Below are 12,215 nucleotides of genomic sequence, written 5' to 3'. Positions count from 1 at the left end.
GAACTTCGAACGAGGGATCTCGGAGGAAGGCTTTTTTGGAGGCACGAAGAAGTGATAACAATATGTGGGATGAGAAAGCTAAAGGAATTAAGAGGATAGCATAAGGAAAAATGTGAATCCAGATACTTTGGACCAAATCATGGTGGTAAGACAAAAGTGTCGAAGACAAAGTTAAGGTGAAAGAGAAATGATATAAAATACGAACGTTGTGTAAAAATACTAAAAATTGCGGGAAAATATAAGGCATATAAGAAATGCACTAAAAAAAACATTAAGACCATATATGTTATACAAATCTCTTGCTATCTAGAGGGGGAAGAAGCATCCATGTGATTGCAAAATGTGAGGAAAGAAAGAAAAGAGTCTTGGACTGTAAAATGCATTACATATAATAAAAACGATATGAAAAAGTCTTGACAAATGAAAAATATATTTAGGAAAAAATGAATAACTATTTTTGTAAGCTTTTCAATGATAATTATGATTTAATGTATTGTAATATGGTAAACAAGAGACATGTTATATAGTAGAATTTGAAAGTTGAAGGTGAAAGAAATTTTGAAAAAATGAAGTGACAAAGCCATTAGACAAGACACATATTGATGTCTGGAAGTTCTAGTTAAATAGAGCATTAGTAGCTCAGAAAATTATTTAATGAAATTATGAGGTATTGTCATATATTTTAATCCATAAGACTCTCTCAATATGTGAAAAATAAAGTATCTATTAGTACTAGAAGATAATTATCTCTTTAATCCTATTCATTATTTGACATGTGTATTATTTCTTTTATTTTTATGTGTTTTCATTTTAAAATATGTTATAAAAAGAAAATTAAGACATATATTAAACAGAGAATGAATTTAAGAAGATAAGTTATCTCCTGCCGGAAGAAAATAACTTATTCTCTACTAAATAACTTTGGTTTCTGTTGAAGAGCTGTTGATGATTAATATAAAATATCAGATATTAATAAAACTTAAATACAATGTTTATTAATTTGAGTAAAAAATATATGATAATATAATTTTTTTATACATTGTCAATATATCATTCATATTTAATACAATAAATGAATAATAAATAATGTATTAACTATATATAAATTTTTATACTAATTACAGATATTATACACTACAACAATTATGATAAGGAGCATAAGCACTTGATTAATAAATACACAAAATATGAAAGGTTTAATGATTTGTTACACTATTAATGTGTAATTTATTATTTATAATTATTTTTTTGACTTGTGAGCTTGATTGTAAAAAAAAACAGAAGCAGAATAACCCTATAAGAGTAACCATAAACCCTATTACCCAATCCTCCACTTCCGCTTTTTTTCTCACCGCCCTTTCATCCACGTCAGGTTTTTTTTCTGTTAAACCCTAATCTCCAATGGGAACTCCAGAGACTTCACGCGAGCCATGCCCCGATCGCATCCTCGACGACATCGGCGGCGCGTTTGGCATGGGCGCCGTCGGTGGCTCTGCCTTTCATTTCCTCAAAGGTCTCTACAATTCCCCCAAGGGTGAACGATTCATCGGCGCTTCCCATGCCGTCCGCCTCAACGCGCCGCGCGTGGGTGGAAGCTTCGCTGTTTGGGGTGGTCTCTTTTCCGCTTTCGATTGCACTATGGTCTACGCGCGCCAGAAGGAGGATCCATGGAATTCAATCTTCGCCGGTGCTGCCACCGGTGGATTCCTCTCCATGCGTCAAGGCCTTGGCGCCTCCGCGAGATCCGCCGCTTTCGGTGGCGTGTTGTTAGCTCTCATTGAAGGTGCTGGTATCATGCTTAACAAGTTCCTCAGCGCGCAACAGCAGGTTTCGATGATGATGGATGAACCTATGTTGCCGCCTGGTTACAATGAAGCTCCGGTGGATTCGGGTGCCGCGGAGAAGCCGTTTTTTGGCGGGTGGTTCGGTGGAGGGAAGAAAGAGGAGGAGGCTTCTGGAGGGAGTGAGACGAAGATTCTAGAGAGTTTTGATGCGCCCCCTGTTCCCAATTTTGAGTACAAGTAAGTGGGGTTTGGTTTTGTTGAGGTGGTGAATTTGTGTTGAAATTGAAGTGTTATTGAATTGAATTTGTTGTTGGAAGCTTAGTTCTGAACCTTACATGGTGAATGCCTCAATAATATTTAACATAAATGTAGTGATATACATCCAATATAATGTATTTTTTTATTTTTATATTTGAAATTCTTAACTTTTGTAGCTACAACTATTAGTGTATGCGTTTGGATTGGTTTGCATTGTGTTCCAAATTTAAGAAAACTATTGTTCTCCAAAATTTAATGATTTAATCTTGGGAAATTGTTGCTGAATATCATGATAGTGTTCAAAATAGGGACAGGGTAATTTTGAAATGTGTGCATACAAGATAAAAAAAGTAGATTAGAGGTTGAAATAAATGTATACAATGTCAAATATGATGTTCATTACTTACATTGTTAGTGTAAAAAATCTTTCGGTTATATGCGTCATTTGAACTGTTTGACTCTCACGTTAACAACTTCAAAAGCCATACATCATAATGCATGACTAGTTGCTTAAGATTGAAATCCAAATTTAATTACAACCAAGCATGCTATAATCAGTGTAGTTTACTTTGAATGTTTAAGTGCCTCTTTCCACTAGAAACAGAACTTCTACACAGGTTTCAGGTTGTGAATTTGTGATAAGTACAACATTAATGACTAATGATACAAATGTTGGATGTTTGTAACTTGAAGGAATGGGCAGTGACTCATTCACGAGAATGATGACTTGTTCCTGCAAAATATATGTTGCAAATCCTACCCTAAGTCTTAGCTATGGAATATAGAATTAGAAAGAAGACCGGGGAATAGTAAAAAAAGTTGCAGGAACTTTAGAATAATGTGGTGATCCTGACATGAGATGGTTGAGGGTGTTGTTTTGTGTTGCTTATTTGGTTGGCATAAGACATTGTCCTATACCTTCATGAAAGTGACAAAATACTCAGAACGTGATGGATCCTCAACATCGTATGACCTCTAATATTAGTACAGTGAAATTCCCCACTATTTCTTTTATTAACAAAGTCCATAATATATTCCAGTTTTTTTATTTTTATAGTTTTTGTCAGTTTTTTGAGTTAATTTTGCTGGATTTGGCATTTCAGGATGATGCAATTGTTTCAAATATATTTTTATTGGTAGATTGCTTGATGTTTATGCCAATAGCTATGCATGCTATAACAAAAAGCTCAAATTGCTTATATTTTACTATTTCAACCATGTAAATATTGTTTTTTATTTCACCGCATTGAATCAAAATGTTTTCTTGGAAAAATAAAATGTGTGTCAATTATAATTAGTAAGTTTTATGATAATTGAGCAATTGATACACGGTGACAATCAACTGCATTATCCTATCTTCTGCTCTATGATGCTACAGTGTGCTATCTCTTCTTTCCATTGCTAACTTATACAGTATCAATGTTATATTTGCCAAATTTTATGTTGACCTTGAACTTGGTACAAGCTACTCACATTGGAACTAAAGTCTAAAAAACTAAAATCGGTGTCAATCAAACTACATACTCGTTGGTGATATTTTATACTTTAGATGGGCCAATTTTGATTATTTGCTTTATTTTCAGATTTAGGGGTGCATACATGAACGGTGGTTTCATAAAAAATCCTTGTAAGAGTTTGTAGTTGGCCATAGGTTCTGCATCATTTTGGATTTAATGATTTGGCTGTGATTTATAGTTCTAGAAGGAGGGTTTAAAATATTTATGAATCACTAGATTTCTTGTTCTGATTTTAGGTTCTAAAAATTAATCCTACAATGCTTTCTTTGTTCTTTTTCCTCATTAAGTATAACATTTATATTAACGTTGCAAGGATTATATCCTCTTGATTGTTTGTGTGATGTTTGTTATTTCACTTATCCTGCAATCTAAGAAAATTAATTCCTTGTCTTGATTATGTTCTGTGAAACTAAAACCTTCAAATATATGTTCCTTTTTGTTAGACTCAAACCTTTGAGTAGAGTTCTCAGTGGAACCTTTTAATCATTCTCTTTAAACTATAAATACTGGCAAAGTGGGTTGGAATATGATTAGCGGTTAATGTAATTGGTATGATGCCCCAAAGCTTTAGTTTGCCTTCTGTAGGTACTTATGTTTTTGACACAGGCAATCCTATATTTGGTTCTTGTCTGCCATGATTTTCCAAATCAACTTCAGTAAAACCTTCAAAGGTTAACAATTCCAGTTCCTACTCTTTATCATGGTTAAACTTGGGAAGGACAAACTATTAGTCTCTAGAAATTGCAAATGAAATTTTACTGTAAACTTGCTAATAGTACTGTAAATCTTTATCATAATTGTACTGTAAATTCTGTACATCTATACCTGCTCTATCTTACGATCCTCTAAACAAATTCTGTATCAAAATTAATACCATGCTTTGTAGCAGTAGGCCTCCTAAAAATACAGAGTTGCAATCGGATGGGTACAAATCATGGACCAAAAGTTCCTTATATGTTTAATTCATTCGTGGGATAGTTTGCTGCAGAAGCAAAGAAATGATTTATTTTTGTGGGTGCACATCTGTTGTCCCACATATAGTGTCACTCCATGTATCTTGATCTTGTGATTAGTTAGAAAATTACTTAAAAATTAAATTTTAACTTAAATATTTTTTTTAACAAATCACAAGTTCATGACACATGAAGTGTGTTGGGAGATCTTCATCCATAGGTTACAACATTCCTCCATGGGTGGGCTAAGTGAAAGAAGTGGGTTTGACACCACATCTTGACCCAAAACTGTAAGGTATTAGGTCTATAGGTTCATCTACTTGTATGCTCTTTAACCTATCAATTCTTGTCCAATGTGAGACTTCTTCATTCACACTTGAAATACCCAATAAAGTGATATTAAGTGTGGGACCGTAGATGTGCACTCATGTCAATGTGTATTCAAGTATATACCCTAATCTGATTTTCTATCGATCCTTCCCAACTTTGCCAGGGATCTAGAAGATTTATTTCATAAATACAACTTCATGTGTGCTAGAAGTCAAGTTGAATCCTACTCCTAGCTTGAGTCTAAAAAACATTGTTTATGAATGTCTCATTTAGCTTATCTACTGCAAATGACTTATAATAATAATAATCTTGACGAAAAAACATAGAACCGGGTATCTCACACCAACATGGAAGAGGAGGCCCACGACATTTACAAAGATAGAAAATAACTGATAAATCATTACCTAGTATCTAGTATCTACCTATACCTACTCCATAGGGAGGACAGACTTAATCTAGTCTTTTTTTTATTCTTTTTTTGTACGACTAAGGTTATTCTCTTATTGTTTTGGGTAAAGAGCTAATCTCTTTTGGGGTTTGTGACTGTTACTTCCGACAAATGTCACTCACATGAATCAAACTCTTAACCTTTTTATTCATCCTAAGGATCTAGCGGTGCTTACACCATTGTTGGTAGTATTTTCTTATTCTAATTCATAGAAAGCTTGCAATTGAAAAGTATTAAATTTTAGAGTGGGTGGAAGATGCATTTCATCTAAGGGGAGTGTTGAGGCTGCGGGGCACAGTTCCCTTGTAGTATTCCAGTGCAAGGAGGTAAAAAATCACTTCAGCACAAATCTTTTACATGATTGGACTTCATTAAGTTTATGTGATTCTTATCTCTTGACTTCTCCATGGGAGAATGAATGTGCGTGGGGTTTTGAGGCACTTTTTTCTAGCACCATCGTAAAAGGCAATCATTCTTGGATGGATCTATGGGCTAGCAACCCAATTCAAACTTTTGTGCTCAATGAAATTCGAGGCTCATTTTGATTCCTTGATGGAGTGCAGTACTATAAGACATCCATTTACTGAAGGGAACTGTGCAGTACTATAATTTATACACATAATTCACCTTATCACCGAGAAGATGCAGAGTGGCTTATAACATGTTCAACCTATTCAGAGCATTTATGAGTTGTTTAGCAAGGAAATATGTTGATTGATTGTTAATATGTGTCTCATATATCTTCATATAAGGAAATATGTTGATTGATTGTTTGGCTAAAATTAGTTTGAATCTCTCTTTCTCTCCAAGAATTTGGGACTCGGCGCCTTCCGAAGCCTTCAATATTCTGCAAATGGATCTCATTTATATTCTTTAGTTTATGTGTTTTGAGATTTTGATGGGGAGCATATCTGTTGTCTCATACTTTGTGTCACTCTATGTACCATGGACTTATGATTGGTTAGAAAAATATTTAATAATTAAATTTTAACTTAAATATATTTTTCTAACCAAAAAATGATATATTCTCACTCTATGGTAAGGAACTAATCATTTTTTTGGGTGTGCGACTATATCTTCTAATAGGTGTTAATATTAGGAGTCAGACACTTGATCTTTTGGTCCTTTTGGGATCTAACGGAGCCTTACACAACTAGACCAACATATTGTTAGTAATATACTTATTATTTAATAAAGATAAAACTACAAACAAATCAACTGAGCCTTTGAAATATAGTTACATAAGTTTTAATACAAAATAAAAAAAACCTAAATTATAACAAAAGATTGAAGGTGCTCTCCACTTGTACGCACCAATACACCATTTATACATAAATAATGAAGGGAGTAATCAAAATGAATGTGCAACAAATTATTGAAAGTATACGTATATGAATTCTGTTGTTATTTTTGCCAGCTGACTTTTAAAACTGTATGAAAGTTTTGATGAATGTTTTTTATGATGGGATTCTAGAAGAATGTCTTAATTAGTTTTGTTGTCACCATCAATGCTTGGATAAGGGAATGAGTTTTCTATTACGTCTTCATGAGCACATTCAGGATTTCAAATAAAAAAGTTTATATAAGAAAACTAAATGTAACACTTTCTAAAATAATAAACCATAACCCCTAAAAACTTAGTTGTTTCTATGTATTTAATTTTTTCCATGAACATATAATAGAAAACTCAATCGTTTAAGCCCCACTGAAAAAGATGGGTTTGACTTTTCAACCTTGCACACAGTAAATTAATAATTATTATAGGGTACTAATTACTAAAGAGGTAGAGATAAACATATTTATTTTTAGTTGTCTAAGCTGTCATCAAGTGTGAGTAAATTTCTCTGCAAATTATCATAAACCAATGATTTTAAAAGGTCAATAAGTTGGTCTGGTGGGATAAATAAGTATCGGCATTAATTTAGTGATGTAAAATTTTACTAAACTCAGGATGACCAAAGGGGCTAACGATACTTATTGGGAGGAGCAGCCACACACTTTGAAAGGGGTTAGTTTCTTACTCAAAAAGTAAGAAGGTACTCTTGATATTAGAAAACAAAAATAAGTATCCATATGTGTAAGTGTAAAGCATGGCAATGCAACTGTTTTGTCCCTATATAATATATTGAATGACCAAGTTTGGAATCAGGCCAAAAATTCTATACTTCTCTATGTGTAAACTCAAGTATTTGAGTGCAGAGTCATCTTTCTGCAACTCTTCCTCCTTTGTAATGTAACATTACTCTTTTTTCAATATACACACAAACACTGAAAACAATAAGAACAGACTCATGACAAAATCATCCCAATCTTGTGTTATATTGTCATTTTACTCTCTTCTAACCTTCCTCATCTTGAGCCATGCAAACTCTCAGTCTGAGATGTATAATGATGAACATATAGTCCTAATGAAGATAAAACAATACCTTCAAAACCAACCTTTGTTAAGTCACTGGACCCTATCAAACTCCACTCACTGCTCTTGGCCAGAAGTCAAGTGCACCACTGGCTCTATCACTGGATTGACTTTGGTTGAGTCTAATATCAATCAAACAATACCAACTTTCATATGTGACCTCAAAAATCTCACACATGTTAATTTCAGTGCTAATTATATTCCTGGAAAGTTCCCAACATATCTTTACAATTGTTCCAAGTTGGAGTCCTTGGACTTGTCTATGAATAACTTTGATGGCAAGATTCCTGATGATATTGACCACTTGGCTAATTTGCAGTATCTTAACCTTGGCTCAACCAACTTCTTTGGTGATATTCCGGCGAGTGTTGGACGGTTGAAGGAGCTTAGAGTACTTAAACTTCAGTATTGTTTATTCAATGGAACCTATCCTGATGAGATTGGCAACTTGTTCAATCTTGAAACATTGGATTTGTCCTCTAACTATGACCTCCCTCGTTCGAGTTTGCCATTGAGTTGGACCAAGTTGAGTAAATTGAAGGTCTTTTATATGTATAGCTGCAACTTGGTTGGGGAAATCCCTGAAACCATTGGAGAAATGGTGGCTTTGGAGAAGTTGGATATATCACAAAACAGTTTAACTGGGAAGATTCCTAACAGTTTGTTATTGCTGAGGAATCTGACCATACTGTATCTTCACCACAACAGTCTCTCTGGGGAGATACCTGGTGTGGTTGAAGCATTGAATTTAACCGCCATCGATCTCACAAAGAATGATCTAACAGGGAAAATACCAGATGATTTTGGAAAGCTTGAAAAGTTAACAGGCTTGTGCTTGTCTCTCAATAAGTTGTCAGGGGAGATACCAGAAAATATAGGCCGTTTTCCATATTTGAAAGATTTTCGCGTCTTTTTCAACAACTTATCAGGCACTCTTTCTCCTGATTTTGGCCGTTTCTCGAAGCTAGCATCGTTCCACATTGCTTCCAATAAAATTTCAGGAAGACTACCTGAAAATTTATGCTATTACGGCGAGTTACGTAATTTAACTGCTTATGACAATAACCTCAATGGGGAGTTGCCAGAATCACTAGGGAATTGTAGTAGCCTTCTGGACTTGAAAATTTTCAATAATCAGTTTTCTGGTAAAATTCCTAGTGGTCTTTGGACATCTTCCAATTTGTTAAATTTCATGGTAAGCCAGAATAAGTTCACTGGTGAACTTCCTGATAGATTGTCTTCAACTATTTCGCGCTTTGAGATAAGTTACAACCAGTTTTCTGGTAGAATTCCTGTTGGAGTATCTTCCTGGAAGAATGTTGTAGTGTTTAATGCCAGTGAGAATTTCTTCAATGGAAGTATTCCTCAAGAGTTAACAACTCTCACCAAGCTAACAACTCTTTTGCTTGATCAGAATCATCTCACCGGGCCACTTCCATCATATATAATTTCATGGAAGTCGCTAGTGACTCTTAATTTGAGCCAAAATCAACTCTCCGGGCAAATTCCAGATACAATTGGTCAGTTACCTGTCCTTAGTCAGCTTGACCTGTCCGAAAATCAATTCTTTGGCAAAATTCCTTCTCAGCTTCCGAGACTCACCAATCTTAATCTGTCCTCGAATCGTTTAACAGGGAGGATTCCAAGTGAATTTGAAAATTCCGCGTATTCCAGCAGCTTTTTGGACAATCCCGGTCTCTGTGTTGATAACCCAGCAATGAACATTACCTTGTGCAACACTGGTCCTCAAAGTCCAACCAAAGGCTCATCTAGGCATCTTGCTTTGATTGTTAGCCTGGTGGCAATATTCTTCATACTGGCTTTCTTGGCGTCGTTCTTGATCATTAGACTCTTCAGAAAAAGAAAGCAAGGATTGGATAACTCATGGAACCTCATTTCATTTCAAAGGCTGAGTTTCACAGAATCGAACATAGTGTCGTCGTTGACAGAACATAATATCATTGCCCATGGTGGATATGGTACAGTATACCGTGTACCTGTCAGTGATTTAGGCTATGTTGGTGTGAAAAAGATTTGGAACAACATACATTTAGACAAGAAGCTTGAGAACTCCTTTCATGCTGAAGTTAAAATATTGAGCAATATTCGTCATAACAACATTGTAAAGTTGTTATGCTGTATCTCCAACCAGGATTCTATGCTCCTTGTCTATGAATATCATGAAAATCGTAGCCTTGATAGGTGGCTGTTCAAGAAGAGTAAGTCATCGGGAGAGTCAGGGTCAGTTCATCACGTTGTCCTCGATTGGCCGAAGAGATTGAAAATTGCCATTGGAGTTGCTCATGGTTTGTGCTATATGCACCATGACTGCTCACCAGCTATTGTTCATCGAGACGTAAAAACAAGCAACATACTTTTGGATCTTCAATTCAATGCAAAAGTTGCGGATTTTGGTCTGGCTAGGATGTTGATCAAGCCAGGGGAACTTGAGACCATGTCAAATGTGGTTGGCTCATTTGGATATATTGCTCCAGGTAAATGGCATACCAATCTTTTCGGTTTCTTATAAACAATATATTGCTTAGTCAAATTCTGTGTTTTTCTCTACAGACACAAGTCTAATAAGAATCTGTTTTGTTTTTCAATTTTCATTTCTTGAATTGCAGAATATATTAGAACAACCCAAGTCAGTAAAAAGGTTGATGTTTTCAGCTTTGGGGTTATCTTATTGGAACTGGCAACTGGGAAAGAAGCGAATTACGGAGATGAACACTCGTCTCTTGCAGAGTGGGCGTGGCGCCGCGTTCTGTTAGGAAGCAATATAGATGAACTGTTAGACAAAGATGTGATGGAACTTGGTTATGTGGATGAAATGTGCAGTGTTTTCAAACTTGGGATCATGTGCACTGCAACACTACCTTCCAGTAGGCCTTCCATGAAAGAGGTTGTGCAGATATTGCACCGTTGTGGAGAAGGATTTACTTTTGCAGAGAGGAACATTGGGCAACATGATGCTGTTCCTATTCTTAAGAGTTCAAAAAGAGGGCAGAGTTTGGGTTTTGTTGATGGTGCTAGTGAATGATGAGGGTGAGCTTCGGCTCAACCGTAGAGTTTTTGCCTTATAACCTCGAGGTCATGTGTTTGAATTGTTGAAAGAGTGCATAAATGTAATTCTAGATTTCCAATTGTCCACTGCATCCTCTAATTTGTCAATTCGATAAGAATAAGACTAATGTGTAAATTTAACCATTCATTGTAACATGTTACTTAGTGGCCATAAGCTTACACGTTCAAATCCTGAAAACAATCTCTCCTGTAAGATAAGGCTGCTTACATCTACCATCCTCAGAGACTACCACGTGAGAGTTTTATGCACTGGGCCACCATTTTAGTGCAACATGTGCACCAATCATTAAATTATAAATTACAAACACAATGCAAATATATTGAGTTCATTTCACCCCTCAAAACAAGCTTTTTACTCTCATTAATAGGCATGTTATGTAGGTTGGTGCATTTTGATGAGAATTTCAATCATTGAGTCTCATTTTCTCACCTTTGCATCAGCCAGTCAAGCTTTCAACCATGGTGTACAAACTTCTAATAAGTTTATGATAAAAGAATCAGAAATTAAATTATAAAATGAAATGTTCATTCCATTAAATACAACTTCACCTAGGGTGATTTGGATCCTAGTTGGTGCCCCTTTATGTTCCTACTGGTTGACTCTGATCGGATGCTGGGATAATTACAAACTTGGAAACGTCTTATTATTCATAAATTTCATTGTTGGAAACAAACACTCAAATTAAAGAACAAAGAATTATAGTACTTGTCAAGGAGTGAGATTAACCAATTGTGTCTACATAACTAGAAGAGTCGATTTATTTTGATGTCAAGTCATATACAACAACTATACCTACTTCTTAAGAGGATTAAGAATTGAAACTTTGTCTACTAGTTTTGTACATGAATGAAGTTGGTTAAGGTTGAGTTGTTCTTGGCTATTCCTTCTTCAGTTTCTAAGAAAAGTATAATACTAAAAAAACAAGACGTGGGATGTAGGGTAACACAACTCAATTCAGATCAATGTTTTGAATTCAAAGGGACCACCTATTGGAAAAGCATATCTTTTTCTTTTTTTATTGATAATAATATAAGTTTTTCAAAGTCTTCAATTGTTCATTTTTAATTTGTTGAATCTTTGGTTTGTTTTACGGTGGAATGGCCCAACTTTCAACAAATCAGGGTTGATTGTTAACCTATAAGATTACGGTGATGCATTTTGCGTGCCTTTAACTTCTTAAGAACGATTTATTGTCCCAAATCGAATTAACGATAATAAAACAAAAACAACAATAATAATTAATATTTAATTTTTTTAATTTACATGACATGTTTTCATTAATTTTAATATTATACAAAATTTGGGATATGATTTAGGATAACATATCTCTATTATTTAACATCTATTGAATGTGTATTGAAAAATGATATTAAATAAAAGATTATCATATCAATTATATTATTCATCATGAAAAATACCAT

The 12,215-nt window shown here is 34.7% G+C and overlaps 2 protein-coding genes across 2 annotated transcripts; both read left to right on the top strand.

Annotated features, from left to right (window-relative positions):
• Nucleotides 1,326-2,198, top strand: LOC109358390 (mitochondrial import inner membrane translocase subunit TIM17-2-like). The gene has a single exon (XM_019602587.1). It carries the CDS (start codon nucleotides 1,402-1,404, stop codon nucleotides 2,023-2,025), a length of 624 nt encoding a protein of 207 aa, XP_019458132.1. The 5' UTR covers nucleotides 1,326-1,401; the 3' UTR covers nucleotides 2,026-2,198.
• Nucleotides 7,439-10,863, top strand: LOC109358388 (receptor-like protein kinase HSL1). The gene is made up of 2 exons (XM_019602584.1): nucleotides 7,439-10,201; nucleotides 10,334-10,863. The coding sequence occupies exons 1-2, from the start codon at nucleotides 7,582-7,584 to the stop codon at nucleotides 10,747-10,749; spliced, it is 3,036 nt and encodes a 1,011-aa protein (XP_019458129.1). The 5' UTR covers nucleotides 7,439-7,581; the 3' UTR covers nucleotides 10,750-10,863.

Source organism: Lupinus angustifolius, chromosome LG10, assembly GCF_001865875.1.
Source record: "Lupinus angustifolius cultivar Tanjil chromosome LG10, LupAngTanjil_v1.0, whole genome shotgun sequence".
Taxonomy (NCBI): Eukaryota; Viridiplantae; Streptophyta; class Magnoliopsida; order Fabales; family Fabaceae; genus Lupinus; species Lupinus angustifolius.
The sequence above is the reverse complement of the archived record's forward strand: the minus strand, read 5'-3'. Positions and strand labels throughout refer to the sequence as shown.

Bases quoted from the DNA above. Each gene is read 5' to 3' on its own strand.
- LOC109358388 (XM_019602584.1), top strand. From the start codon at position 7,582: ATGACAAAATCATCCCAATCTTGTGTTATATTGTCATTTTACTCTCTT. The intron at 10,202-10,333 runs GTAAATGGCATA...CTTGAATTGCAG, and splicing joins ATTTGGATATATTGCTCCAG to AATATATTAGAACAACCCAA.
- LOC109358390 (XM_019602587.1), top strand. From the start codon at position 1,402: ATGGGAACTCCAGAGACTTCACGCGAGCCATGCCCCGATCGCATCCTC.